This window comes from Oculina patagonica, chromosome 6 (assembly GCF_052425735.1).
Source record: "Oculina patagonica isolate OP01 chromosome 6, crgOcupat, whole genome shotgun sequence".
In the NCBI taxonomy this organism is placed as follows: domain Eukaryota; kingdom Metazoa; phylum Cnidaria; class Anthozoa; order Scleractinia; family Oculinidae; genus Oculina; species Oculina patagonica.
Window position 1 is genome coordinate 28684870 of NC_135763.1, and position 27267 is coordinate 28712136.

Consider the following 27267-nt stretch of genomic DNA (forward strand, 5'->3'; position numbering starts at 1 on the left):
ACCAGAATCTCGTTTTGTGGGAGTGGCTTAAATTAGGAGTACCCCCCCCCCCCGGCCAACAACTAATTAATTACGCTAGAGCTATAAAAGGAAGACCGTATCACGTGAGAGTTGTCCTTCGATCAGCTTTATTATGGCATATTCATTTAAATAGTAGTACATATATTAAATCACTAGTGCATTTCGATACAAATATTTTGAACGACACAACCTACAACCTCCGTCACAATTTATGAAACAGTTCACTGATGTCTGCACACGTTTCCCTTATGGCACTGACCAACCGGTTATAGAATTAACTGAAATATCACAATAACGGCTTAAAACTGTAGAATAACTCAAAAGAAACACAGAAAGGCCACAAAGGGGCATGGATGGGCAAAATTCGAGAAGATTAAAACGGATTGCGTTTGGGCAAACTTGAAAACCGTCGGCCCGATTTTTTTCATGTTTATCTCAATTTGTATGAAAGTGTCATTTACAGTGCTCAAAAATCATCCCTGTTTGTTATGTGGCCGTGACTTTGCCAATAAATAACTTTTGCTCTGCCAATTTTCCTAAAATACCGTGACCTACCGCTTTGAAAAACGTGACGGGGCTTGTAGGTAGCGTTTTGCTATTCCCTTCCTCGAAGCTTTCATGTTGTAAAAGTTGCTACAATTGCTCTGGTCAGCTAACCAACCCGACTGCACACACTGCAATACGTTTCTTTTAATGTCAATTCCGAGAATTTAGTGATGCAACTGTGTTAAATCTACTGACGTCTACTAAAGCAACAACTACCTCTTTTTACGATACTGCAAGAGACCAATAAAGGATGTGAAAGCGAATCCGCGAAAAACCAACAAGTTGACGATCATCCCTAAAACAACGTGACATTTAATATAAAAATCTTACTAGATGTTGCTATCTAAAAACATATAAAGAACCCCAAGTTATTTATAATGTTCTATAAAAATAATCTGATATTTTAAACTAAAAATATGTGTATTTGATTTATACTCTTTTATAACTAAATTTCTAAAAATGAACTTTTCAGCCGGATCCGATTTTCGTGATATTTGCAGTACCAAGATTCTAATTCATGGAAAAGCAAAGTCAATGTTTGTAGCAAGCAAATAGCTGCAACCTACAGAAGTAGGATTTTTGTTCCCTATCAGTAAATTTTGATAATCTATAAACTCTCTCAGCTTTGTCACTTGCCGTGACGAACACGACGCTTACGTTCAGAAGATTTTCCGACACATACCAGTTTAGATAATCTGCCAGATCATAACCCTCGGCTCTTTATCGTTTTCATTCGGCCTTTTTCGTCGCAAGTCCGCATACCCTTCACCCGCGCTTACCAGGAGGACTGGGAACGGCAGCCTCGGTTTTAAGTTCTCTACTTTAGGCGTCGCTAAAGTTTCGGCCACAGAGTCACGAGCCTGACTCCTTTCAAACACGCTGTAGCTATCGTCTTGGCGAGGACTGTCGTAAATCACTTCAGGTGTCTTCGGAGTTTCCGGTTTCCTAATTGAAGCTCGTGCATCAGTGTCACTGAGAACCTCTACATAACTTGGAGTTTCCACGTCAACGGAAGTAACGAGGAGACTTCCGACTTCGGTTTTCGTTTCCGGTTTGGATTCAACTTCCGTTCGAAGGTCACTTTTTGCGCTGGGGTGATCTTTAGATGGTGGATTACTTTCATGGACGGAATCCAATTTAATGCCTTGGGCCTCAGCAGCGGCCCGGGCGTCATTCAGTTTCACATATTCACCAACAGATTTTACTCTACCCCTAAAGTCCGCAGTTTCGCTTCCACTTCCGCTTTCTTGCTCACCGAGTGCAGGAACACTTCCGGTCGCCTCGCCACTTAGAGCAGATTCTTTTCCGGTTTCTTGGCTTTCAGCGGAAGTTCCATCACCTTTCACATCGACGGACGTCGCAGTCGGGGACTGCTCGTTTACAATGACGAGTGGAACTCGTGGGGGTTCGGGTATACTCGGAGGAGGCGTGCTACCGAAGCCTTTGAACTCGGATAACATTCGGGCGAAGTCGTCCACTCGGAATTCAGTCTTGCCGACCAATTCTTCGGATTGCACCGAACTCGCAATGGGGCTCTTTGCCGGGTCCTCAGGGTCCTCACCGCCCTCGAATCTCACGCTAAACGAGCCTGTCGAAGATGCAGTCCCTACGCTTGTCATCCGAGGTATCCGCATGCCATTCAATGTGTTCTGTTTGTCTTCGACGAAGTTAAATTCGTCGTCGCTGTGGACATCTTCATCAGAGTAATCTTCCTCGCCCTCACCCCCTTGGTCGGTAGTTTGTCGACCAGTCACCGGTATTTTACTGTTGTCGCCTTTTTTAGGAGAAGCTGCAATAGAACATGGGCGATGGGTTTCATAAGAACGCTTAATATCATAATTCTCCCAACTAAATTCAATATATTTATCATACTGTTGTTGGGAGAATTTCGTGACGATCAATTCCGTAAATGGAAATGACAAGTTTGCATAAAATTGTACTTAGTTAGAGAATGTTGACGATTTTCTTTTTCGTTTTCGTCCATTTTTTGCTCGAGGAAGGCGGCGCCGGGACCGAGTGTTTTAGAGCGCTGGCTTTGAAATCTTGAGGCCCTTCAATCATTGACAAAAGTGTTGACACACTATCAATTTAGGCCCTGTTTTATTGTTATTTGGACTAATTTCATCCTTTCGCCCCACTTTTCCAACCTCCCTTCCCCCTATCAATGTTGTAGTTTGTTTTTAGGAGCACTTTGCTACAATTTTACAACATTGGATGGGGGGAGGGGGGTAGTTTAGCAGACAGTTATGAAATTTACTAAACTAGTGGTAAATTTTCTATAAAAACAGCAGAGTAAAGACAATGTGTCAACTTCTATTGTCTAAGATTGCTTGTTTAAATTCTTTACACTACCACTAGCTGGACTTGTTCTCGACCGTACCGAGTTCAACTCCTCAGTTGCCCTTTGTAGATAGCCAGCCTCGTGCCAGTTGAAGCGATTCTTAATAACTAGGTGCAACATTTGTTTGCTTGTTTACAGTGTCCTCAATTAGCACAGTAGTACTAAATAACTGAAACTAACATCAAGTGATTTTTGGGAGGCTGGAAGAGTTCATCGATTGGACAAGGGTTGGTTTTGTGTCACGACTACATTGTGATAAAAATAGAACGACTTTGTTCCGGATACTTGCTTCTGTCCGATCTCAAGTGCGACACAGAGAGGAATGGACACTAACCTTTGCTTTGATTGGCCAACGCGGGCCCACGTGACGCGTAGGACCAGGCCCCCGAGACTCCCGCGTCCGTCTGCACGCACGCGTCCCTGACTTCGTGTTCCCGAAACAAACTGAAGTCCAGTTTACTTCCCTCGGGTCCGTGTCCCGTCCCGGGGCTCGGGTTGTTCTTCAGCGGGTAAAAGCACCGCACACTGCTACCGTATGAGTGAAAAGCTACACAAGCTTTGCCTGAAGAAAAACGAAATACGGGGGAATCGATTATTACCGTTAATATAGTTAAATATAATTTTACTATTTAAATGGAGAGTTGAGTGTTTTCAGTGTGGCAATGGTGATTATTTCAGTTTCAGTTAAATTAAACCGAGCACTTCACAATAAATTAAACATCTACTCGAACCTTCGATTTCTCAAAACATTTGCCGAGTATTGCTCTACCAAATCAAACCATTATTTTTGCGCTTTCTACAATCTAGGTGTGTTTTCAAGCCGTTTGAAATCAAGCTTAAACAGGAGACAGTCCTTACCAGAAACAAGAGGTATTCCTTCCAGTCGTGGGAGTGGAAATACCAGTGTGACTCCGACACTTGTGCCTACCCACAGCAAACCTTCATCTGCAGCTAAGGCTGTGGCGTAAACTTGGTCCAGTTTTGTCTTTTCCAACTGAGAATCAATATCTGCGGACAAAGACGCAAATCATATCTAAGCTAACTGTAAGCTTGGTTTTGACAAGCGACGCAAGCATAACCAAAGAGTACTAAAGAGTACATACCACACTGAGAAATGCAAGTGTCAGCGCAAGACCAAACTATTTTGATTCTTGCTTTTCTATTGGTTGAAACAACTGGTATAACGTGTGTTAACCAATCAGAGAAACCATGCTTCCTCGTGTTTTTTCCAACCAATCAGGAGTAAGGCAAAACGGCCCGCGGGTGACTTCGCTCACACCTACTTTCCCGCACTTGGCACGGGACGCAAAACGCACTAAAGTTGCAAAGAAAACCTGCTTGACAAAAATGCTGCGGGGGGAGGGGGGGGGGGGGGGACCTGCGATGTACTCCTATTCGCTTCATGCCACAGGAACTAGAAACTACTGCGCAGACGACGACCTTCGTTTCAGAGGAACAATTTCCCCGGACTTTCTCTGGACTTACTTCCACACTTGCAGAAGTCTACGGTGGCTTTACATGCACCTGTTACGAGGATAAGCTAAAAGAGCATTTGTTTTTTCAACCGCCAAGGGTCGTTGGAAGACACGCAAGAATTGACCAGGACATTTTTTGTTGATTTGTTTTTCAAACTGACCTCGCTGCATGTTGGTGACCGGAGAAACGATGCTAATGTCCTGCACGTGCTTAAGTGTCTCGCCGTGGAACAACTTGATTGACGGGAACTTCCAGACAGACACCCACACGCCAACACCGTAACTAACAACATGCTTGATGCTGGTTTTCGGATTGTCGTCAACTTCAATCACGTGCTGTGAAAAGAAGAATGAAGTTTGAAGAAATGAAATATGATGGATGGACGATTACGTGTGTGAATAAACGAGAGAGTGAGAAAGGGTAGACATATTACGAGTAAGGAAGGAAAGGTAGAACAATAAGGAGGCAAGCGTGGCCAATAAGGAGGCAATAAGGAACAATAAGAACATAGAACAATAATAGAACAATAAGGAGGCAAGCGTGGCCGAGTGGTTTAGGGCGCTGGTGTTGTAATCTGGAGGTCCCCGGTTCGAGGCCTGCCCTTGCCACTAGCTGGATTTGTTTCTCGGTTGTCCCGAGCTCAAATCCTCGACCACGCTTTGTATATAGCCAACGGTGCCTCCTGCCAGTTGGGATTTTTATCCCTGGTTGTGTTCATTTATAAATTATTTGTTTCCTCTGTTTCAGTGGCATGCCTGTAAACTAGCTATCTCGTTGAGATATGAAGCTAAGTGCATGACAACTATAAACACATATTTATTTATTTTTTATTTTTTTACACGAGCGAGTAATGAAAAAAGGGAGGAAGGGATAGGTATAGTAGTGAGGCAAAGAGGGAAGGATGCAGGTAAGGAGGGACTGGGGAATAGTGAAAGAGAGAGGGGGAAGAAAGGAGAAGAGGACGGCGGGAAGGACGGAAGAAGGAGGAGAGGGGGGGAAAGCGACAGCAAGGGAAGGAAGGAGACAAGAAGGAAGGAACGGGGTCAGGGGGAGAGAGAAAGAAAGGGGAAGGACTTTATTTAGCACTTACTTTATTCCTGTGTTAAATCATTCAGGGGTTTGCACAATTATATACCGTATGTGAGATGGGACCGATGCCAGTTAATGCATAGGAGCTCAGTTACTGGGAAAAAGCCCTACGATCATTTCGGAGGAAGTTGTAGATTCCTTACTCAAACAAAATAAGCGGACAAGGCCAGCAACTTCTTAAGGGCTGGCGACGAATAATGAAATTGGTAGCCTAATGCTTTTGTAACTATTGCAAACCAGCGCAATTACCTTGATAACTTCTTCATCAAGATTAATAACGAACAACTTGTTCCCACAGGAGCACCATAAATTTTCTCTCACGACCGCCATCGCCATCACGGGGAACTTTCCGAGACCGACGGCCTTCGGTTCACTGAAGTTCCACGTACCCTCTGAAATCCAGTTAGAAAAAAAAAGCAGTTCACAACCGAACGGCGGTTTAAAAATGACTTTTTTTTTTTTTTTCCGTGTTTTTAACTGGTTGCATGGTTTTGCTTTTCCCGCACTTTTCATTGGTCGAGTTTTGCTTTTCTTGTTTTCCCGCGCTTTCAAAGTTTTCGCTTTTCCCGCCCATCATACGAGAAAACATGTTTTTGCTGTTCACGCGCTTTTTACGGATTACACGGTTTTCCTTTCCCCGCGCTTTCCACTGCTTGCATGCTTTTTGTTTTCCCGCACTTTCACGGGTTACACCTGTTTTCGCTTTTCCCGCCCATCCAACGAGGTTGCTTTTCCCGCACTTTGTACTGATTGCACGGTTTTACTTTTTTCCGCGCTTTCCACTGGTTGGATGCTTTTGCTTTTCCCGCGCTTTTCATTTGTTACGCGTTTAGCCTTTCTTGTTTTCCCGCGCTTTTTATCGGTTACATCAGTTTTCGCTTTCCCGCCCATCCCAGCTGGTTACACCACAAAGAATGGGAAAAGTGCGATACAAAACAACAACAGCAACAATTCTGTACCACAGAAAAAATTGCTACGTTAATGTCTAAGGTCATTACAGATGAGATTCCTTCTTTTTACCTTGGTTGCGTTTGAAAATCACAACGCTACCATCAGCGACACCAGCAAAGATTTTCATGTTCACCGTCCTAAAAGAAAAAAAGAGAAAAGAATGGTATTATGCTAAATTCACGGTAATCTTGGAAGAGAACGTCAATGCCTTACTTGATGGCCAAGATGGCGTCAGGAAGCTTCACAGACATGACGTAACGCCGAGTCGAGTCCACAGCATTGTAGATGAAAATTCTGAAAAACAACGTTTATTTGTTATATGACAGTAATTCAGAAGAATACTCAATTGAATTTAGCACTAGCTACAGAATTTGAGAGTTCTAAGCTTGGTCTGTCTTGTGTTGTGTTCTCTGGTAAGACTGCGTTCTCACAGTGTTTTTCTCCACCCTAGGTATATAAATGGCTACTAACAAAGGGTTAAGGGAGAGAAGAGTAGGAAGGGGGGGATGAGTGTTCCTCTGTGCTGCTAACAGCAGTCCTTGTTGCTATGGTAACAAAACAGACTTCACGTAGGCTTTTCTGTCTCTACCACCCAGTGCAATAAAGGCGTTTTTCCAACAGAATTTGTGTCAAAGAATCAAGAACAGACGGAAAATGGCCAGCAATTCTTAAGAGGGATCATTTCAAGATGAAAATCCGACATTGGTGATTTTTTTTTGCAAGTGGCGAGAAAATTCGTCTGGAAAAATACAAAATCCTGGTAACTCTTCTAGATTATACGAAAAAGAAAAACATTTTGAAGCGCGGCATGGCCATTCCCTCTACAACTGTACATCCGTTATTGGATCGTGACTTGTCACTGCAACAATTCTAAAAAAAGCGTTGCGTAACGAGCCAAAGAACGACAACAAATGAGACTAAAAAATCGTTTAACCTCATTACTGTACCTTCCTCCCTGGGTTCCTAGCCAGACCGTGGGAAAAGGAAAGCCAAATCTGCCAGACATTGTTCCTTTAAATTTTTTCTCCTCTCCACAAGTTTGCTCCACATATTCCCCACACAGGATGTTTGACTCGCACACGTGAAACGATTCTACCACCTGTGGAGGGGAGGCAAGGGAGACTTTGACCACAGTCACGTGACCAGCATGGTCTCCACCTCCACATAGGAGCCAGAGAGTGTTGTAGTTGTCGTGGATGCCCGGAAGAGGATCTTCAGTGTCCGGACAACTCACGATGCATTGAATCTGAAATAGAAGTAACGAAGTTTTTACCCATTTGATTGACGAAAGGATAGAGCGGTCTTAAAGGGACTGTGTCAAGGCTGGGTTGAGTTCATTTTATTAAGTTTGCCAATTTTTCGCTATGAACTAAACGTTTGCAAAGAAATTATTTTATGGATATAAATGACAAAACCAAAGCTTCATTGCAACCAAATGTGTCTCTCGGGCGTTATAATGACAAGCAAACAAGATTAACTTTGAAAAATGTTCAGCCCAAAATAGTGGGTGTGTTATTGAATTTTCCTTTACTGTTTTAAGAGGGTATTTTTTATAACCAAAGCAATCACAACGTCCAATCGCACAAACCGAACGCAACACAGTAAGCCAAATTAACAAAATTCCAAGCAAATGCACGTTACCGGAGCTAGGCGCGGGAAAAATGCACGTGACCAAACTGCCGTTGCGACTGGTTAGTTTGACCTGATTGGTTGAGTAGATGGCGAGAAAATTTTAACCAATCAGAGAGCACAGTGAAACAAAACCAAAGCAATTTTGGATTCCTTTTGACACTCAATTCGGAAACCGCTCTTTGTGACATAAAACCAAAGGAATCACAACTACGAATCACTATAAATGTAAACAACAAAGTGAATCCACGATGATAGGAGATTCGAAACAGAAAAGAGAAAGTGACAGTGGGGTACTTGTTTTTGGCAAACACAGCTAACCATACCTTAGCTTTCTGGCTGAGCAGAAATAAACTCGAGTTATCTTTAAGTAGCGGCATATTTCGCCGCTGAATAGCCACGCCTCCAGTCCCGTCATCCTCTGGGAGATACCAACCGGGATTGTTTTCAGGCGCTGGAAAGAAAATTGTAAACGGCTTAAAATTATGAACTTGCACTTAAGCTTACTTTGTAGCACGGCAAAATAAACTTGGTTCAATGATTTGAATACAAAATTTATCTGTTTGTTCATTCTCCTTATATGCACGCTTATGTCATGGGGTTTTCGCATATTTTTGGTCTAAACTGTTCTGAAATTAGTGGTAGGCAACTTTACCCATAAAAACATTACCTTTAAACATCTAAAGAAAGATATAACCTTAATTTGCGGATAGAAATCAAGCTACGGCTATAAATATCGATTTTTTTTTAAGACGCGCGGAAACGAATTGAAAAAGTAAGCCTAACTTTTCCAAGTTCAATCTGTTCCATCTGAGCCATCCGCAGCCAAAGATGCTCTAATATACCAATGATCACCAATTTTAAACAAAAATGGACTATTATTTTTAGGTTTCCTGTAATACAAATATTAATTTTGGCTGTTTAAAAATCGGGTAAAATCCATGACATAGTCTCTTTAAGAGAGATTGTTTGATATGCGAATGCTGTTTCAACATCAAGGTGACAAAGACGTGTGATAAAAAAAAGCAATGTTTAAAATCACACTCTGAAATGACAGCACAAAAATTCAAATATTTTCACTCACCTAGTCTTAACTTTGAAGTGTTTAGAGCTGTGACCCACTCTGCTTTGACCGATGGAGAATCTGTGCTGAAAATGTAGTTTACATGGCCGTGTCTAAAAAAAAAAAAACAATTTTCATTACTACAGCTACACACCTTCTATTATCAGTTGTTAGCAATGTGTATGTTACGTAAGGTTTAGCGTTTGTCGAGCAGCCGAGCTCTCTGAACTCTTCTTACTTGGATGGCAAAGATAATTCCAGCCAATATAGATTTGCTAATCTTGTTTCCTCCTCTATCGTCCTCTGTACAGCTTTGTGCCATTGTTGAACTTTTTCGATATCCAAAACCTGTAGAACGCAAAACAGCTTGAGTCATTGTTGTTCGCTCTAACTGTATCGTACAACAAGCTGACTACACGTGTAAACGCGAAAACCACATGGATTAAATAAAGACTAAGCTTCTGTCAGATGGTGATGAACCGGGCAAGTCATTTGCCAATTCCACTGAGCATGCAGAGAACTCTTTTAGGGTTACGTTTAGGAAAGATGTTTCAAATTCTGTGTAGTGTCTTTGATTGGCTGGTTACACAAGATAACCAACCAATCAGAGCACGTCGTCACAGACATCTCTTTCTGGGTGTCCAGAAAATGGAGACCTCAGAGAGGAAACTGTATACTCGATACATAATAGGTCATAATACTGGAACCTTCGATATATGGCCTATATACAGCCTCTCAGCGATATAACGCTGCGGAAATTTGCTAGCGTTAAACGCTAGCCAAAATCATCCAGGGAATTCCCATAGCACGCAAAGAATGCGACATCTTTATATCAAAGGCTTAATTGTACTTTCCGGTTTTTCATTGCTGACTTAACAGCTGCAATACACGTATCAAACTAACCCGATATGACCGCCGTAGCGTGGCAACGAGGCCAGCTATTTGACCAATCACAGCCAAGTCCTGTTGCAGGTCTTCGAAGTGCTCACGGCAGCCGCTATAAGTACTACGATACTGACCTGTGAAGAAGAAAAATAGCTGAACATCAAATTTCTAAATCTTTCTAAACGAAAGTCACCTTCAGGGTCGAACTGCTAAGGTTGTTGAAACGTCAGTCATCAACAATAGTCCTTTTCAGGATTACCCCTCACCCAGATGGACGAGCTACTTTAACTACTGTTTTCGAACCATTTACTTAATTTCATAGCAAACCCACCTTCCTTGGAATGGCTTATTGTAGTCCTATATGAACTGGTCAGTATGTTAACTCCTGGACCATATTCCACTATATCGACATCATTCAGAGGCACATTCCATTTTAACTTGTACTTTGCTTTGGGGTCAATTACCATATGCATGGCACGGTCTTTTTTCCTAAAAAACAAAACAAAAACAAAACAAAAACATTTCATTCTGGTGAATAATGCTATTTAGCCACTATTAGTAACAGTCATGAAATGTTATAAAGGTATTAAAGAGTCTTGTTTCCTTTCAACGCATTCTTTTTTAGGGGCGATCTTGTTTCACTCCTACCCACAGGAGTGAAACACAATTGCCCCTAAAAACGACTGCATGGGAGACTAAGCGTTCTGTGACTTTAACCCTAAAACTACAAATTCTACTGTCATGAAATTCGCCCCTGCTTTGTGATACGTATTCAGCTATGCACAAGAAACAATAAAACATGGTTTCTTATGTTTTAATAAAACATGACATTTTAGCCAATCAGATAGTGGTAGAAACCAGACTGCATTGTCAAAAAACAATCAGAAAATTGTACAGGTGCTTGCAAACAAATGCTAGGATGATGGCCAGACATCACCAAAGGTGAAAGAGTTTTATAACCACCTTGCCTATGATTATGTCATGAAGAGGACGAGAATCTCAGGAGACTGGAAGTTACTGTGCCAACATGTCGTCATAGGAACATAGGGCTTACTGCCTTAACAACCTCTTACCCTTTAATGAGGGAAACACACAGTAACATGTCTGACAACATAATAATTCGCCGTTTCTTGGTTCCAAGGATGGATTCACCTTCAACAGTCTAAGTAAAACAAAACAAGAACAGTTACAATGGGACATGGTTTTCAAGATTCTGTGCACCATGGTTCTGCTGGGAAAGTTCCATTAAACCAATGCCTGATGATAGTGGTTGATTTTCTTCGATTCGCCGGTAGATATATTAATGTAAATTGCAGGATTCCACAGAGATCCCATTTTGCTAAATAACAAATCTCTAGATTTTTAGTTCTTACATGACATGAGGCCTGTTTCATGGCACGCATGTATCAGGTTTAAGTACCAAATACACAATATAGAGAGCTGTAGTATACAAGCACAGATATCAGACGTATTTTTACATGACAAATGGTACTTACACACTGTACAAAGTCATCCTGCCTGATAAAGTATCGGTTACCAGATGCAAGTGGCTAACAAAAAAAGAAAAAAGTACAAGTAACACTATGATTGGCAATGCTGCTTAATTGTACTAATGCTATGTCCGAAGAAGCCAAGCCATGAGCTATAAGATACATGTACATGTATTTATATTAGTTTGTGTATCACTGTATGCTATTCTGTGCTATGCTTAACTAAGCAGAGCAAATTGGAGCTGAGCCAAGCCAAGCCAAGCAGAGCAAAACCAAGCCATGAGGTGATTAGCAAAGTACTATTCACCTCTGAGCAGCCTAAGATAAACAAAATGACTTCCCGTTTGGCACTGCTTGATATTCAGCTTGTGTGGTATAGACTAAAACAATTATTCACCTCAGTGTCATGAATATTTGCTGAGCTGCTTCCTTGGTAAATATCAACCAATATTCACCTCCACTTCGGTGAATAATTGTTAACTATTCTACACTATGATTGTTATTCTAACAAGAAGTTTGGAATAGTAACAGTCCAGCAGACCTTGTGACTTTGTGCCACCAGCCCATCCAGTAACTTGACTTTGTTTCTCAGCTCAGCTTCTCTTTTTCTTTCTTTCAGACTCTCAGCAAGACACTCCAGCTGTGTCAGAGCAAGCTGCAGGGGCACACGGTCTGGGTGATCTCTGGGCGTCACCAACAACAGTTCCTGTTGAGAAAGCCATGCCATGTAGGATTCAATGTGTGGTTCACTTTTTGCAATTCTTAAGGAAATGCAAGTAGGTGATACATAAAGAAAATGATCTGATCTCTAACCTGAAGAAGAGCCAATATTTGTGGAAACCTCTGAACAGGTTTTAACATCAGATGATGCAGGGAGTGCTTTTCACGACTTGCCTGTCTACGAGACTGAAAGATGAAAAGAAAATCAAACAAGACAAAATTTAAAAAGTTCCTGGGGTGATTGGGGAGGGAGTAACAGACATATGTCCAAGTAGTGAAGGAAACTAACTTGGATTTGACCTCACTTTTCAGTCATTTCTTCTTGGTTCACTCAAACTTAATAAACTCGAATTTCCCACTAACTCAAACTAAATTTCATTTCCCTTGATCAAAATTTACCCCCATAACTTGAAGTCTGGTTCTTGCAACTTGCCACAGAATCTTATTGAAATATCCCATTAGTTCTTCTTGTAATGTAAGCAGATTGGAACACTTAAAGTAACACTACAGCAATTTGATTTTACTGATGAATGCAATGAACAGATCACATATTTGACAGTCATTTCCTGATCTCTTCTTAAGAATTATTTAATCATGTTATAGTTTCTGATGAGAGAAGTTTAATTTGCACTGTACTGGGGAGCCCAGGGGGGGGGGGGGGGTACTCCAGCTTGTAAATGACGGGGATGATCGAATGGAGGCCAAACTCAGGACCCAAAAAAATCTCTAAGTCTTCTGACATTACCCAAAAAAATCCCTGGACCAAAAATAACCCCCCCCCCCCCAAAAAAAAAAAAAAAATCCCTATCAAATTACCCCTAAATTGCCAGGAGGGGAAATAATATAACACAAAGAAAACCATAAAGAATTGAACGCTCGTGTTTGTTTATTCATCATACCATAAATATGCCAAGGCTGCACCAAGGCACTTAAGTTCGTTTTTAATACCCAAAAAATCCCCTATTCAAATCAAGTCACCCAAGAAAATACTTGCCAAAATTTCAAACCCAAAAAAATCCATTGATCATCCCCGTCATTTACAAGCCGGAGTACCCCCCCTGGGCTGGGGAGGTTACTATGGGGAGGTTAGTATTTTCATGATGGCAATTTTGCACTAAGAAGTGAAAACATACGTGTACCTTAGTATGTAATTTATTTCAGAAGTTTGCTGTTTCACTAACCTTCAAAAACTGCGCAAATGCAAGATGAGTCCTGCAGGCAACTTTCACTGTGTCCATGGCTTTTGCAAAGTTGTTCACATATCCACTGTAGGCATCCAGTACCATGGATTTACAAAACTGCGAAGGAAACAAAAAGCACCAAAGACAGTCATTACAGCAAAATGATCATGATCAGAAATCAGCGACTTGAGACAGGAAGAGCCTAAAAGAAGTCTGCTGTCGAGTCAAGTGGCTCATCAGGCCGGAGCTTATCCCGGTTTCTATAGCATTAGGCGGCTAGGAGTATTTCTTCTCCCCCTGGATGGGATGCTAGTCCATCGCAGGGTTACCCCCCAGCAGTAAATTAGCCGGTACCCATTTATACACCTGGGTGGAGAGAGGCACTATGTGTCTTGCCTAAAAAAAAAAACAATGTGCCCCGGCCAGGTCTTGAACCCAGAATGCTCGAACCGGAGTCCGGTGCACTAACCGTTAGGTCACCACACCTCCCAAGAGACAGGAGGAGCCTATAACCACAGACTGAATTAATAAGAAAGCTTTTACACAGGGAGAAGGGATGGCGCTATGGTTAGAGCATTGGCCTACCAATCTGGCCTGGGTTCGATTCCCGGACCAGCATCATAGGTGAGTTGATTTAGTTGTTGGTTCTCGTCCTTGCTCCTAGGGTTTTCCTCCGGGTTCTCCAGTTTTTATACCTCCAAAAAACCAGCACTTCAAAAATTCTATTTGATGGGTATTACACAGCCCCTTAAGTTCTTTGCTTAAACCACAACCATGTATAAAATAAACTTAATAAAACTGGTAATTTATTTCTTATTTTTATTTTTTTTATGATAATCGCTATTATATATAATGATCAAAATGTTCAATCTCACCAAGGCATATAAGATGTCTCCAACTTTCTCGTCTGGGGTCCAGTCAGCCATTCTAGCACTCAGTGCAATATTGAACATGGCATGGCACTGCAAGACTCTGTGAACATGCTGGAATATGATATCAATCTTGTTTGGTTCAAGGAGATCACGCTCTCTGATGGGCAGCTCATATTGCTATGAAAAAATAAGACATTGAACTATTAGTAGGCTGTACTGCAAAATTAAATGTAATTACTACAACATCGAGTAACATGACTAGTACACGTAATATTAAAAAGTAAAATTACACTGTGTAACATAAAAGGTGCAAAGTGGATATTCTAGGTTGCCTTTTGGGCAAGTTAGAGCCATTGCGCTAGCCCTAAAGTTATGGATGTATTATTTTTTGCAAGATTTGGCATGTATTTTGCAAAATGTCAGAAATATATGAATATACAATCATGTATATGTAATTTTTATGATTATTTTATTTGGGGGTAGGGGGGTAGGGATAACCTTCAACATTTCCATTTTACCATATTCATTTTCTCTCTTTTGTCATATTGTCTATGAATCAATTAACACTGCCTTTTTAAATGAAATTAATTTGCTTTGGAAAAGGCACAGGATAGAATCATAAGAATCAAAAGTTTTAGGCATGATCAGTGTTTTGAATTATGGTAGCACTGACAGCCAACGAAAAGCATCTTTGCTCAGATAAGTCAGCTACTTTTCCTCCTAAATTGAATTAAAGAAAGATTCTTTCAAACAGTCAGTTACTCTACTCAAACCAGTTGCCTTCTTCAAATATAAATGAAACCCCTGCATGATTCTAAGTAAATAGTATAGTTACCAATTTACTAAATTTGCCTGAATCTACTGACAACATTTTAATATAAAGACCTCCCTTCTTCTCACCTTACTGAGCTGACCTAGAAGTCTCATGTAATCAGCTTCACTTTCCAGCATAAACTTTACAATCTGGTATCTTTTGATCTGAAGGATTATAAATAAACAAAATTCATCGTGGGAAGGATTTTACCCAAGCAAGCTCTTTACATATGAAAAATTCAAAACAGTGATAAATGGTCAACTCAGTTGAAAAACCCTCGGAGCAAGGACACACACGACCCCATTGTCCCCAGAGCTGCTTGTTCCTCTTAGCTGGCAAAGTCAGTGCTCAAGAGCCAAGTGGCTCTGTATGTTAATGTTAATTGGTTCACATGATTTGATTGCCCAATCAAATGTACCATTTTAAAATACCTTTGTTATGCGTAAGGTCAAAACGGTTGATTTGATTGGCTAGATTTTTTACTCCCTTTGTTCAAATCACATGTCCCACTTGAATGTTTCTTGTGAACAGCCTTCATTGGCTAAGGCTACGTTACATATGACCGGAACGGAACCATTCTGAATTAAACAGGATCGGCTTCTGTTTACATGGAACTGTTAACAAGGGACCATTTATTCTGGAACCAGTTCCATTCTGGAATTTCTCAAACCAATTAATTTTCACTTTCCTTAATTTTGCCCCCAGTTTCTGAGCCTCCAAATTTCTGAAAGCAATTTTTGTTTCCCCTGGAAGTTTGAGAAATCAGTATCCTACTGCATGTTCAGTACCTGTTCATTAGACAGTCCTTCTGGCATGGGTGGCATCACAGGTTGCTGATAATTTACAGAGTCTGTGATGTCAGGGTCAACATATACTGCGTCTGCTTCATCATCTGAAATAAATAATAAAAATAAATATTTGCTTCTATACAGAATGCCACTTTACAGACCTGTCAAGCTACTTGACAGGTCGCGAGGGGGGTGACCCCCATATGATTTCAAGGCGGGTGGAGATCAGGCTCTGTTAGGAGATTTTAGGGATAGACAATAGTCACAATAGTAATTACATGTATTTTAGTGTGTTAGGGTTTAATGTTTACATTATTATGGGGATAAGGTATATAAACTAAATTTTAGGCATGGTGAACATCAAAATTAGGGATAACAGCTTTCATTGGTAATTTCAGGATATTAGGCATAACGGTCCTCAAAATTATTGTCATATTGTCATATTGTCATATATTGTCTTATTATAAGACTCAAGGGTAAAACAAAAAGATTTCATTATGCAACACATTATCAAGTTTTGTAAATGGAGAAAGTTCTGTTATAATAGCCTAAAACTCATAATGCCACAAAAACTCACCTTTTTGTTTACTAGCTAAGTATGGAAGGCTTGGTGCTTTGTTTAATCCAAGGCAACCTATTATCTGACCCTTAAGTCCAGGAATACCAAGTGAAGACTTCTTTCCGCTAGAGAATGGTGAAAAACTGGCCACTTCAGACACAAACCTGAACTGCAGTGAAAAAAAAAATACAAATTAAGCTAATCATAAAATATAATCAATTGATGCAGTTTGTAAACATACTTCACAAAACACATGGTCGCATTCACACTTGGTGTCCAGGCATGGTTACCAGTGTGAACATTTTTTTATAAGGGCTTTTTGGTGCTAAAACTTTGACAAAGTGCCCAGGCCAGCTGGATGTATACCGGTACATTGTTCATGGTCAAAAACTTGTACAACAGCTGTGACATGGGTCCCAGCCTTCACTTTATTCTCACATGTACCCCAATGCATTCTACCCATGTGGTAAAGATATACATTGAAGTCAAATGAGCATTTATTATTGTGGGTCACGCACCAGTTGACTGACAACTCACACTTTCTTTACTGGTACCACATAATTAACTTAAGGAGCAAGCCCTCAACAATCATGCAAGGCTGTGCTCTAAGAAAAATTACAAGGAGCCCTAAGGTTCCAATCTATGAGATCCTGGGTGCCCAGCATAAAGCTTATATGAAAGAAATAAGATTATCTGGTCGCCCAAAGACAAAAGTTAGTCGCCTGAGGCACCCGGGCACCCTTAGAGCACAACCCTGTCATGGTTTATGTTGTCATCAGAACCAGATCCAAATTAATTATTAAAATATTTTTGTTAACTCCCTACTACAATTACAGTCGACTCTCTCTCTAAAACAAACACCACCAGGACTGGCTCCAACTGTCCATTTAAGAGAGGTGTCCATCTTATAGGCAGTTTAGTTACAGTAAAATGACTGAAAAAACGGCAGGGACAGGACCAACACCAGGTGTCCAACTTAAGGAGGTGTCCCTCTTTTAGGTGTCCATGAAAAGAGAGTTGAACTGATTAAAGAATCCACATTTATTACCGGTCTTCTTCGTTCCCTCATGGGACTTATCTCCACTGAATCATAAGGATCTTCTTCTTCCCCGTCGTTGAACTCTTCCTGCGTTCTAAGGCTCCCGGCATCCGTCATATCATCTTCTGTTTCAAAGTCTGATCCCCAAGGATCACTGTCAGAGAACTCATCGCTTTCGTCCTCGTGTGAGGGCATCACATATGCCTCTACAATCCAAGAAAAAAAGATACAAATTAGTATCTAGCTCTGAGTGTGTGGGGCACGATGGCCAAATGGTTGGCGCTTGACTTCGAGTCTAACGGCCTGGGTTCGAGCCCTGGCAGGGGCACTGCATTGTGTTCTTGGGCAAGCCAAGACACTTTATTCTCACAGTGCCTCTCTCCACCCAGGTGTATAAATGGGTACCAGCGAATTTACTGTTACGGGGTAAACCAGCTATGGACTAGCATCCCATCAAGGGGGGGGGGGGGGGGGGGAAGGGAGGGAGTGGCAACACTCCTAGTCGCTTAATGCTACAGAAACCGGGATAAGCTCCGGCTGTATGGGTCACTAGGCTCAGACACAAACTCTAGCTCTGAGTGTAAGTTTTCAACATTGTTTAGTTTTGACGGACTTAATAACAGTGTGATCATAAAGATCTACAGACTGTATAGAAGTTTCTTTAGAGAAAATTTCAAATTCACCCTTGCTGAGTCGGCCCACCGTATAGTTCAATTCTACATTGATGAACTTACCGTATTCGCAGGTGTATAGGCCGCACTTTACACGGTAATATGATAATGTGATCAGTTTGGTCACTCTGTGCACTGAACCATTGACCACTCTCTTTGCCATAAGACTTAATGTGTGGTTCCAGAAGATATCCATACCCTCCCAACTGCGGGTCATTGAAAATTCCAAGGAGGAGGGCCAAAATGTTTTAAAGGAAAGTATGAACCTAGACTCAGGGCTCGAAAAAAACTTGATTTCAAATTTGCCCATAGGGCAAATAACTTTGCTTGCCCGGGCACTTTCCCCCCTTGTCCAGGCTCTCAAACTTATTAATAATTCATGAAATTAAGTTAATTGATGGTTTGCCAGGGCCCTTGCCCGTCGGGCAAGTGAGCATGAAAAGTCACTTGCCCGGCAGGAAAATCTACTTGTCCCGGACGAATTTTTTGGTGAGCCCTGAGACTAGAATCCAGACGGGAGGATGGGTTCAAAAGAATAAACCCTCTGTGGAAGGACTGGTATGGATATCTTGTGGTTTAAATTTATCTTTGGTTTAAAATTTTCAAACCAGTTTGATTTATATTTTTCATTGTTTCATGTTTGTTATAATTATGATCTGAAACAAAAAACAAAACAAAAATAAATCAAACTGGTTTGAAAAAATTTAAACCAAAGAGAAATTTAAACCACAACAAGATATTTCTGAAACAACACAATAATAATGACATTATAAATTATTTGCCATGACCCAAACTCCCAGGGGGGATACTCCGGCTTGTAAATGACGGGGATGATCGAATGGAGGCAAAACTCAGGACCCAAAAAAATCCCTAAGTCTTTCGACATTACCCAAAAAAATCCCTGGACCAAAAATAACCCCCCAAAAAAAATCCCTTGTCAAATTACCCCTTAATTGCCAGGAGGGGCAAAAATATTACACAAAGAAAATGATAAAAAATTGAACGCTCGTGTTTGTTTATTTATCATACCATAAATTCGCCAAGGCCGCGCCAAGGCACTTTAGTTCGTTTTACTACCCAAGAAATCCCCTATTTAAATCAAGTCACCCCCCAAAAAATACTTGCCAAATTTTCCAACCCAATAAAATCCCCGACTCGAAAATTTCACACCCAAAAAAATCCTTCGATCATCCCCGTCATTTACAAGCCAGAGTACCCCCCCTGGGCCCAAACTAATTCTTCTGATGTCATCATAGTATTTTTGTTCAAATCCATACCTTGATTAACAATGACCTCATCATATGATTCAAAACCACTTTTCCGACTGAAACTTTCTGCAACACTACCTTCTACAGGCACAGAATCATAAAGATGATCGTCTGAATCTGACAGTGCACTTCCAATTCTGTCACCTTCTTTTAAAATTGGAGAGGTTACTTCTCCAATGGTATTAATATCATCTCGAGAGTAGAGAAAGTCATAAAAGGACTCCACTTTTTTAACACCGCCGTCTGATGATTCATCAAGAAATGACAGAACCCTACGGCTTGTGTCCATTTTATCGACTGTCTCCACTGACAAGTTAGGGATCTCATCTTGATTTGGGCTTGATGTTAGAATTGGTTTACAGACAATTTCTGTAGGTTTTTGTTCTGAGCTATCACTCGTCACAGAAAGCCCATCTTCACTGGTTGTAGAACCCCCTTCTGATTGAGTTTTCTCAGAAAGCTCAGGCTTTGCGCTGGAAGTAACTGCAGATTTTGGTGTTTGCGGCAGACGCCTTCTTGGAGGCTTTATAGGGTCACTTCCAGGGCTTTGACTTGGTGAGGCCTTTTGTTCAAGCTCTCCACTCCCTGCTCCGTCTGATTTCTTTTGTGGATGCCTTCTTGGTGGTTTTGTGGGATGAGTGTCAGGAGAATCCTCGACGGCGACATCTCCTGTTTTTGTATTATCACTGTTTTTACTATCCTTGCTCTCAATAAGCTCACTTCTTATGGGTGTCCACAGTTCCTTGTCGTTGCTGTCTTTGCGCATTCTCCTTATGTCTTTGTGTGCCTCCTTATCATCATTTTTATTGACATCATGTTTTGAAATAAGCCCTGCAGATGCATCTTTCCTCTCCTCTTTTCCTTCATCCTCATTTTTCAACTTATCAACTGCACTGCCATGCTCATTCAAACCTTTCTTTTGCCTCCCCTTTGTTAATTCTGAAGCTTTTTCACCGGAAGTTTTGACACTCTCATTTCCTTTAACAATTGCACCAGTATCAACTTTTTCCTGCACATCTTCGGATGCAGTAATACTGTCTTTGCTCAGGTCTGATTGAGAAGCGACATCATCATAAACTATTGAATCCCTTTCGCTTCTAACACTGTCATCCAATTTGCTGGCCATTATATATACCTATGTGTAGTCCATCATGATAATATTTGTTTCCAGAACTGTAAAAAATATAAAGGGAAGGGAAATGAAAATCAGTTTGGGAAATTAGTGCTTGGTAAAAATGTAGTCTTTGACTGGATGAAGCAAATTTAAGGAAAACAACTTTTGGCCCAATTTATGCACCTATCAATGGACTGCCCTGGGATGGGGGTTGCGGGCAACCCCAGGGGAATTTGACATTTTCAGGTTTTTTTAATGCAACTTCCTCACCCTTGGGTTTCCATTGAGAGTCAAATTCCCACGCTTGGCCAGGCCAAGTAAAAATTGTTGTTGTGGACGTTAAAATCCCTACCCAGGTAGGTAGAGCTACGCAGAGTCAAATTTCCGTGGCTTGCCCTCCCCCCCCCCCCCCATCCTGGGGCAAACCATTGATACCTGGTAGGTGCATTAACAGGATGTTCCAGAAATCAGAAATCAGGTTTTACTTAAAATCTTCTTCTAATAACGCAGAAAAGAACTACACCCACACTTCATCTCCCTCAACAATCATTAGTGTTTACACCGTTGTCTGTAGAAGAAATAAAATCTACAAAAAAATTGGTAGAAGGAAGAGAGGAGAGGACCTCCCCTGACCCTTTGACTGCTTCTTTACAGAGGATCGGGTCAAGGATATAGACTGCATGTGTGATATTTGTTTGTTTTGGGGAACATTTGCATACACATCTATCAACCAAAGTAAAATTTCTGCTTTTCTCAGGAGATTTTGTCTAAGGTTGTAGATTTGAGAATTTGACGTAAATCAAAACAACATCCGATGATTTCACCGCTTTGCTTCACCGAGTGCATGTTCACATTGCAAAAAAAAAAAAAAAGATTTCAGTCAGCCAGAGGAAAACAGTGGTTACCATTCTCGGAATCAAGCTGATAAAATATATTTGTCTTAAGTTATTGTACATTTGTCCTGTTTAATGAAAAATTATGACTGGAGCTTCGCCTACTCAAACCCGGACTTCCTGTTGTTTGTGATGAATTTTTTAGCATCTTGATTTTCATCTCTCTGTGGCAGTCAATGCAAATTCTTTATCCGCATTCAATAATAGAAATAAGCCAGCTAAATTTATAGAAGAAAAGAAGGCAGGACATTGAAATACATCGCGATCAAAGTGTTTATAAAATTCTCACGTACGTTTGTAAAGGCATGCTACATGAAATTCGAGAAGTTCGGTTCGACACCGCACAAGAGCTTATCATGCAATCGGGCCTGACATTATCAATGTGAGCGATACACAGCAACTGTAAAAGCACTGTTCTCTTCCTGAGTCCCTTTTAGTCCAAACTTTCTTGCAATAAGTATTCTGATTTCACGACAAGGATTTGATTGACTTCCCACGACCAAAAATCAAATAGACGAACGACTTGCAAAAGCCCGCCATTTTGTGCTCAAACGCTCCGCGCACAGTGGTAGGCATTTGCAATATAAAACAGCCATAGGAAGTGCCATTTAAAATATAAAAGGAACGTATGTACTGTACCTTTCTGGAAAGACAACAATTAAATTCAGCACAAAACTTCCGCTGAAATCCTCTAGCAACCCTTCGAATGCAGTTACTCAGATTCTTTGAACGAGCGCAATTCTCCGGAGACTGGAACTAGAATCAAAATTACCACTGGGGGTGGAGTAAGGTGAAATGTTATGTCAATTCGCCGTCCACCTCATTTTTGCCGTCGTTCTTAGAAAATCATTTACCTTTTTTTGTGGCCGTTTCTCGTTCTGCATCTGCATTTATTTCCTTATTAAATCCAGTTAACTCCATAGTAAAGTAAAAGAACAACATAAACAATGCTGCAATCAGACAACCTCATTCCCAGGGCTTTTCCCTTGATCTCCAAAAATACCAAGGGAAAAGGCATGGGATCGAGGTTGGCTGTCAGACATCAGGGGCGGATCCAGGGGGGGGGGGGGTGGATTGGGTGGCTAGCCACCCCCCTTGATCCACCAGAAAAATGAAAATAAACATATTGAAATAGAAATAAGGACAATGTCCATCCACCTTTCATAGTCAGGCGGCCGTTCAAAGTTAAGAAAGGCCATTTTTCCAAAATAGGAGATTTTCGACAGCCTGTTTTATGAACTTCAGGCTTAATGTAACAAAACATTAGATTTCTTTTAGCTTTAGATTTTTTTTAGATAGCTTTCAAGGGTTGTTTTAGCCTTGCTGGAATGATTTTTCTTCTTCATTTACATTTTTTAGCGAGTTTTTTTTTTTAGCGACCGTTTTTTCGCATCGAAGCAATTTCACAAGCAAGCAAAGTCGCCAAAAGTGACTAAAAATTTCCACGCATGTGGATAAGCAAAAAAAACACAGATCTGTTCTTTCCTGTAAGTTCGTAGCCTGTCAACTTTAAATTTCAATCACTGTTCATTTTATAACTGAGAACTAGATTTTTTCTCTGGAATATAACTAAGTTGAGGGGAAAAATATGGTTTCAGTGGTTTAGTAACTTAGTTGACAGCTGTATAAAGCTGCTCAGAATCTCAGAAATCACGTCTAAAAGGCTTGAACTTTTCAAAATTTTCTGAGGGGGCATGCCCCCAGACCTCTCTAGGGGCAGGGAGCCTACGGCTCCATGAAATATGGGCCTCAGACCCAAAATAATTTGCACTCCCACTTTCAACAAATTGCCTAAAAGCTTGAACCCCTCCCTCCACAAAAAAAAACTGGGGCTTGAACAATATAGTAAACAAAAATATTGGTAAACAGCCACCCCCCTTTGAAAAATCCTGGATCCACCCCTGGACATTGTCTAATACTAGAAATTGCACAATTGGAAAGTGGTTTAATTCTCCTCGGGATCCATTCTTTTGTTTTGCAGTAACGTTTAGGCTTGTGTCCTACAGCGGGGGTGGGTGGGGGGTAGGGAAGGGTGTTCATTCTCTGATCAGGACAGATCAGACACGAACAGTACATTTTCACGCGATCTGTAACCAGTGGTTTCATCTTTTCATCATTGGATGTAATCCCAGTGTGTGACCATGCAAATGAAAGCTGTTCAGTAGTTCCCTTATTCAGTACATTTTTCACAACATGAATGGTAAAATCTAGGTAATTTTGAATATCAATTTTGAACACTGGCAACCTTACAAAAGTGTTAAAAGGAAAAATGTCCCTGGAAGAGAAAAGCTTATATTTTAATTTTTTTTTTTCGTCAGGGAAGTACCTCCAAATGTAAAACCCAACCCCTGCATTGTATCATAGAAACTGTTTATTTACATAACAGGCTCATAACACCATGTAAAGAGAAACTCACGAAAGATGTAAAAACACATTTTAATTCTCCCTTTTTCTGCTGTCTTGTTGATGCTGTCTGTGGTTCTTTAAAACTGTATAAAAGCTAACAAGATCTTTACAATGAGCAACAATAAAATATTATTTCACTAGTCACAGATAAGAATAAAGAATCTCAACTCTTCTTAACATCTTAAGATAAAATGAGAGAAGAAGGCTTGGAAGAATGAATAGGCTGATCAGTTTAGCAAGTGCAAAAAGAGAAAATCGCTGCCTTGTTTAATGCACATAGAAACAATAAAAGCAGCCCCCATATTAAAATGCAGTAAAACCCTAGACAACTCTTACACTAAATAGAAATTGCATATACTTGTAGTTGCAAGAAAACATGATATATGTATATATACTGTACAATCAGTTCAATTTGTCCTGAAGTCGTAAAAGTCATAATATTAAAATAGTGTGGATTAAGCTGTAACTTCCTCTTGATGATCTCCATTGGTGGTCTTCTGTTTTTTCAAGTATTCTTCACCCTCCTGAAATATTGTTCGAAAAAGAATGTAAAAATAATGCAAACTTGACAAAATGGGTCTACAAATGGGTAGCTTATGTGGGGGGGGGGGGGGAATAAAAAAATGTTTTGTTTCGTTTTGTAATGAGCTACAGCAGTGTTGATAGAATTGTTTTGAAAATGATTAGGATTTATTAATGCATAAACAAGCGAATATTAACGTTAAAAGCCGACGTTTCGGCGTCATCCTGACACCATTCTCAGAGATGCCAACCTAAAAAAATCTAGATCCGGGAGACCACCAATTTTGCGAGAAGATACCTCTTCTCAACGCCCAAAACGGCACAAAAAATAGAGCTTCGCCGAGTGATCCACAAAAATGCGTCAAATATTTTTAAATTTTCTCCTAGATTTGGCCAAAATAAACGTGAAAACACGCATTTTTAAGAACTTTCCTTCGTATCCGGGAGATTTGACAACCCGTAAGAGAGACCGGGAGATTCGGCCTGTATTCGGGAGACTACCGGATAATCCGGGAGAGTTGGCATAGATGCATTCTCAAGGCAAAGTGAATAAATAATGCGATATCAGTTTCTATAGCACAAAATAAGTTCTTCAACACGATGTACATGTAAGCACATTACTTAATTTCTGATAAATCCATTAAAAAGCATACTGTTTTTGATGTGGGCATATTTCTTTGATGCTTACTTCTTAATTCAAAAATTGGAAATTTGCAAAGCACATTTTTACCAAAACTATAAATCATTTTAATAATAAAAATTTTTTTAAATAAATACATTTGCTATAAATATTCCTGGAATTTAACTTCTGTAATAAAAGCCTGGACGGGTGAAATATTAAAATAATTTCTAGCCTTTAATATCATCTCGTGATCCGAACGCCGTTTGTAAATTTTAAGAAACATGCAATTATTTAGTCACGAAAAATGTCACGACTTTGAATCGGATATTTACTAAGCAAACAAACTTGACAGACGATACTTGAAATGCGAAGACTCGCCTTTTAAATAAACTTACGTTGTAGAAGTACATACTTTCAAAAGAAGTTAATTTTACACCTCCCCTGATGTGAAGGGTGTATTTTAATAAACGATCGCGGTTTCATTTCGAAGTCCAAATTTTTAACCGGAAGACGAAGTCAAGTTATCGTGCGCGCCAGGTTAAACCATGTTCCGCTTGAGTTTATGAGTTCAAAGCGTGGCGTCTCACAGCGAATTCAATAGCTATTTGTCTCGTGCACAACAAGAACCATATTGACATTAAAACAATAGGCTTCCCTTTGATTAAAATAGAAACAAAGCCATGCATGACATCTCAAAATGGCGTGACAAACATGCATGTACATTTCTGACTTGTCGATATCATTTTCGCTTCACAAGACACAAATTCGCGTAGAAGACGCTGGAAAGAGTACAAGATGTAAACATTCCACGCGGTGATTATGCAAAAAGACTCGATTTTCTCTGTAAGCGGAAATCATTAACATAATTTAAATTTCCATGTGACAATAGCAAACAAAAGTAACACGGACTTTATTGAGAACGTTTCTTCAGAACAACAGACCGGTACCCGAAATCGACTTCAATTTACAAACTTTTTTCAAAACAATTCGTGCGCCAGTTTTCTTAAACCTACCTCGATCGTTTCTTGCATAGTTCCCTTTCGCTTCAGATCGGGTTTTTCGTCGTCTTTATTGCCGTTCTGTTTATCTGCCTCGCTCTCTTCGATAGCCGCTTTCACTGCTTCGCTTTCTCCACGTGTTCCACCGTCTACAGCGTGCCCGGCGTTCTCCAGAAACTTTTCGCCCTCCTGACAGAGAAATGCACCGTTGATTAGCGAAAAAAAACGTCTCAAACAGCAAACCAAAGACAGATCCTAGAGAAAACTGGAGATGATCTCACCGAAGCGGTCACGACCATCGTCCCGTCGCGTTTGACAGCTGGTTTATCTGAGCCGTTCTCTTCGCAGTTTCCGTTTTCTTCTTCGTCTTCTTCTTCTTCGTCGTCTTCACCGCTTTCCTCTTGTTCGCCTTCGTCGTCTGCTTCTTTCAAAGCCGCGGTCTCTGATCGCGTTTTCCCGCGTTCTCCATCTCCAAGGAGATCGCTTCCCTCCTAAAAATGTACATCACGGGTACAAAAACAAGTCAGGTAGCTTTGACTTCTGAATTTTAAATCCTTGAAAGAAAGCGAAACTGAACAACTTTCGAACTTTTGATCGTACCTGTGCGGTCGCTGCCATTGTCGAAGTTCTTTTTAGTTTGGCTGCAGCATCTTCGTCTTCGATTTCCTCGAGTTCTTTTTGCTGCCCTCTAGTTTTCGCATCTTCGTGAACTTTTCCATGTTCTTCAAGAAACTGTTCTCCCTCCTGAGGCGAAAAAAAGAGAAATAATCATTCATTTAGTCCCAGAAGACCCTCGGATTAAAGATTTTCCGGTGTTCGCGCGCTTTCGATCTTGCTTCTCACCTTAGCAGTGACAGTCATAGTGGAATCTCTCTTGAGCTCGGGGGCTTCTTCGGCCATGTCGCGAAAATGAACTGTCGAGAAGTTAGGGAAAGAAAGAATAAAACCACAGCTCTAACACCGAACAAAGCCGACAGCAGAAAGAGGCAGAAAGTGAAAGGTGCCGCTTACAAGAAGAATTGGGAACAAAATAAACTTCAAAGCGCGGAAACGCAGGCGCGCTTCGCATTGGCTGGATACTTGTCAAAAGGCACAATGCCCGCAGCTCTGATTGGTTGTTCCGCATTTGAAGTGCTTTCACGTGTCTAAAATTGGCTTTCTCCGCGTTCTCAAATTTCCTGTCAAAATTTTTTAAAAGCTTTCAATGAAAACACGAAAGACTGCTTGTCTAAAGAAACATGACATTTTGATGAACTTTTTGCCATAGCCTTCGCGGGAAATAAGAAAAAGATGAGGAGAGGGGGTAGAC

The 27267-nt window shown here is 40.7% G+C and overlaps 2 protein-coding genes across 2 annotated transcripts; both read right to left on the reverse strand.

Annotated features, from left to right (window-relative positions):
- Positions 1–100: 100 nt before the first annotated feature.
- On the reverse strand, positions 101–22137 carry LOC144658093 (uncharacterized). Its single transcript, XM_078518418.1, has 25 exons — positions 22050–22137; positions 19413–20576; positions 17474–17670; positions 16444–16594; positions 15867–15970; positions 15165–15242; positions 14268–14441; positions 13393–13509; positions 12305–12397; positions 12033–12197; positions 11498–11551; positions 11075–11163; positions 10333–10490; positions 10020–10135; positions 9355–9464; positions 9138–9229; positions 8380–8507; positions 7372–7670; positions 6638–6718; positions 6494–6561; positions 5723–5865; positions 4545–4719; positions 3767–3916; positions 3243–3470; positions 101–2356 (listed from the first exon to the last, which is right to left on the reverse strand). The coding sequence occupies exons 2-25, from the start codon at positions 20527–20529 to the stop codon at positions 1254–1256; spliced, it is 5190 nt and encodes a 1729-aa protein (XP_078374544.1). The 5' UTR covers positions 20530–20576; positions 22050–22137; the 3' UTR covers positions 101–1253.
- Positions 22138–23828: 1691 nt separating this feature from the next.
- Positions 23829–26967, reverse strand: LOC144656162 (uncharacterized). Its single transcript, XM_078516394.1, has 5 exons — positions 26802–26967; positions 26559–26702; positions 26240–26449; positions 25974–26147; positions 23829–24340 (listed from the first exon to the last, which is right to left on the reverse strand). Exons 1-5 carry the CDS (start codon positions 26856–26858, stop codon positions 24272–24274), a joined length of 654 nt encoding a protein of 217 aa, XP_078372520.1. The 5' UTR covers positions 26859–26967; the 3' UTR covers positions 23829–24271.
- Positions 26968–27267: the final 300 nt, after the last annotated feature.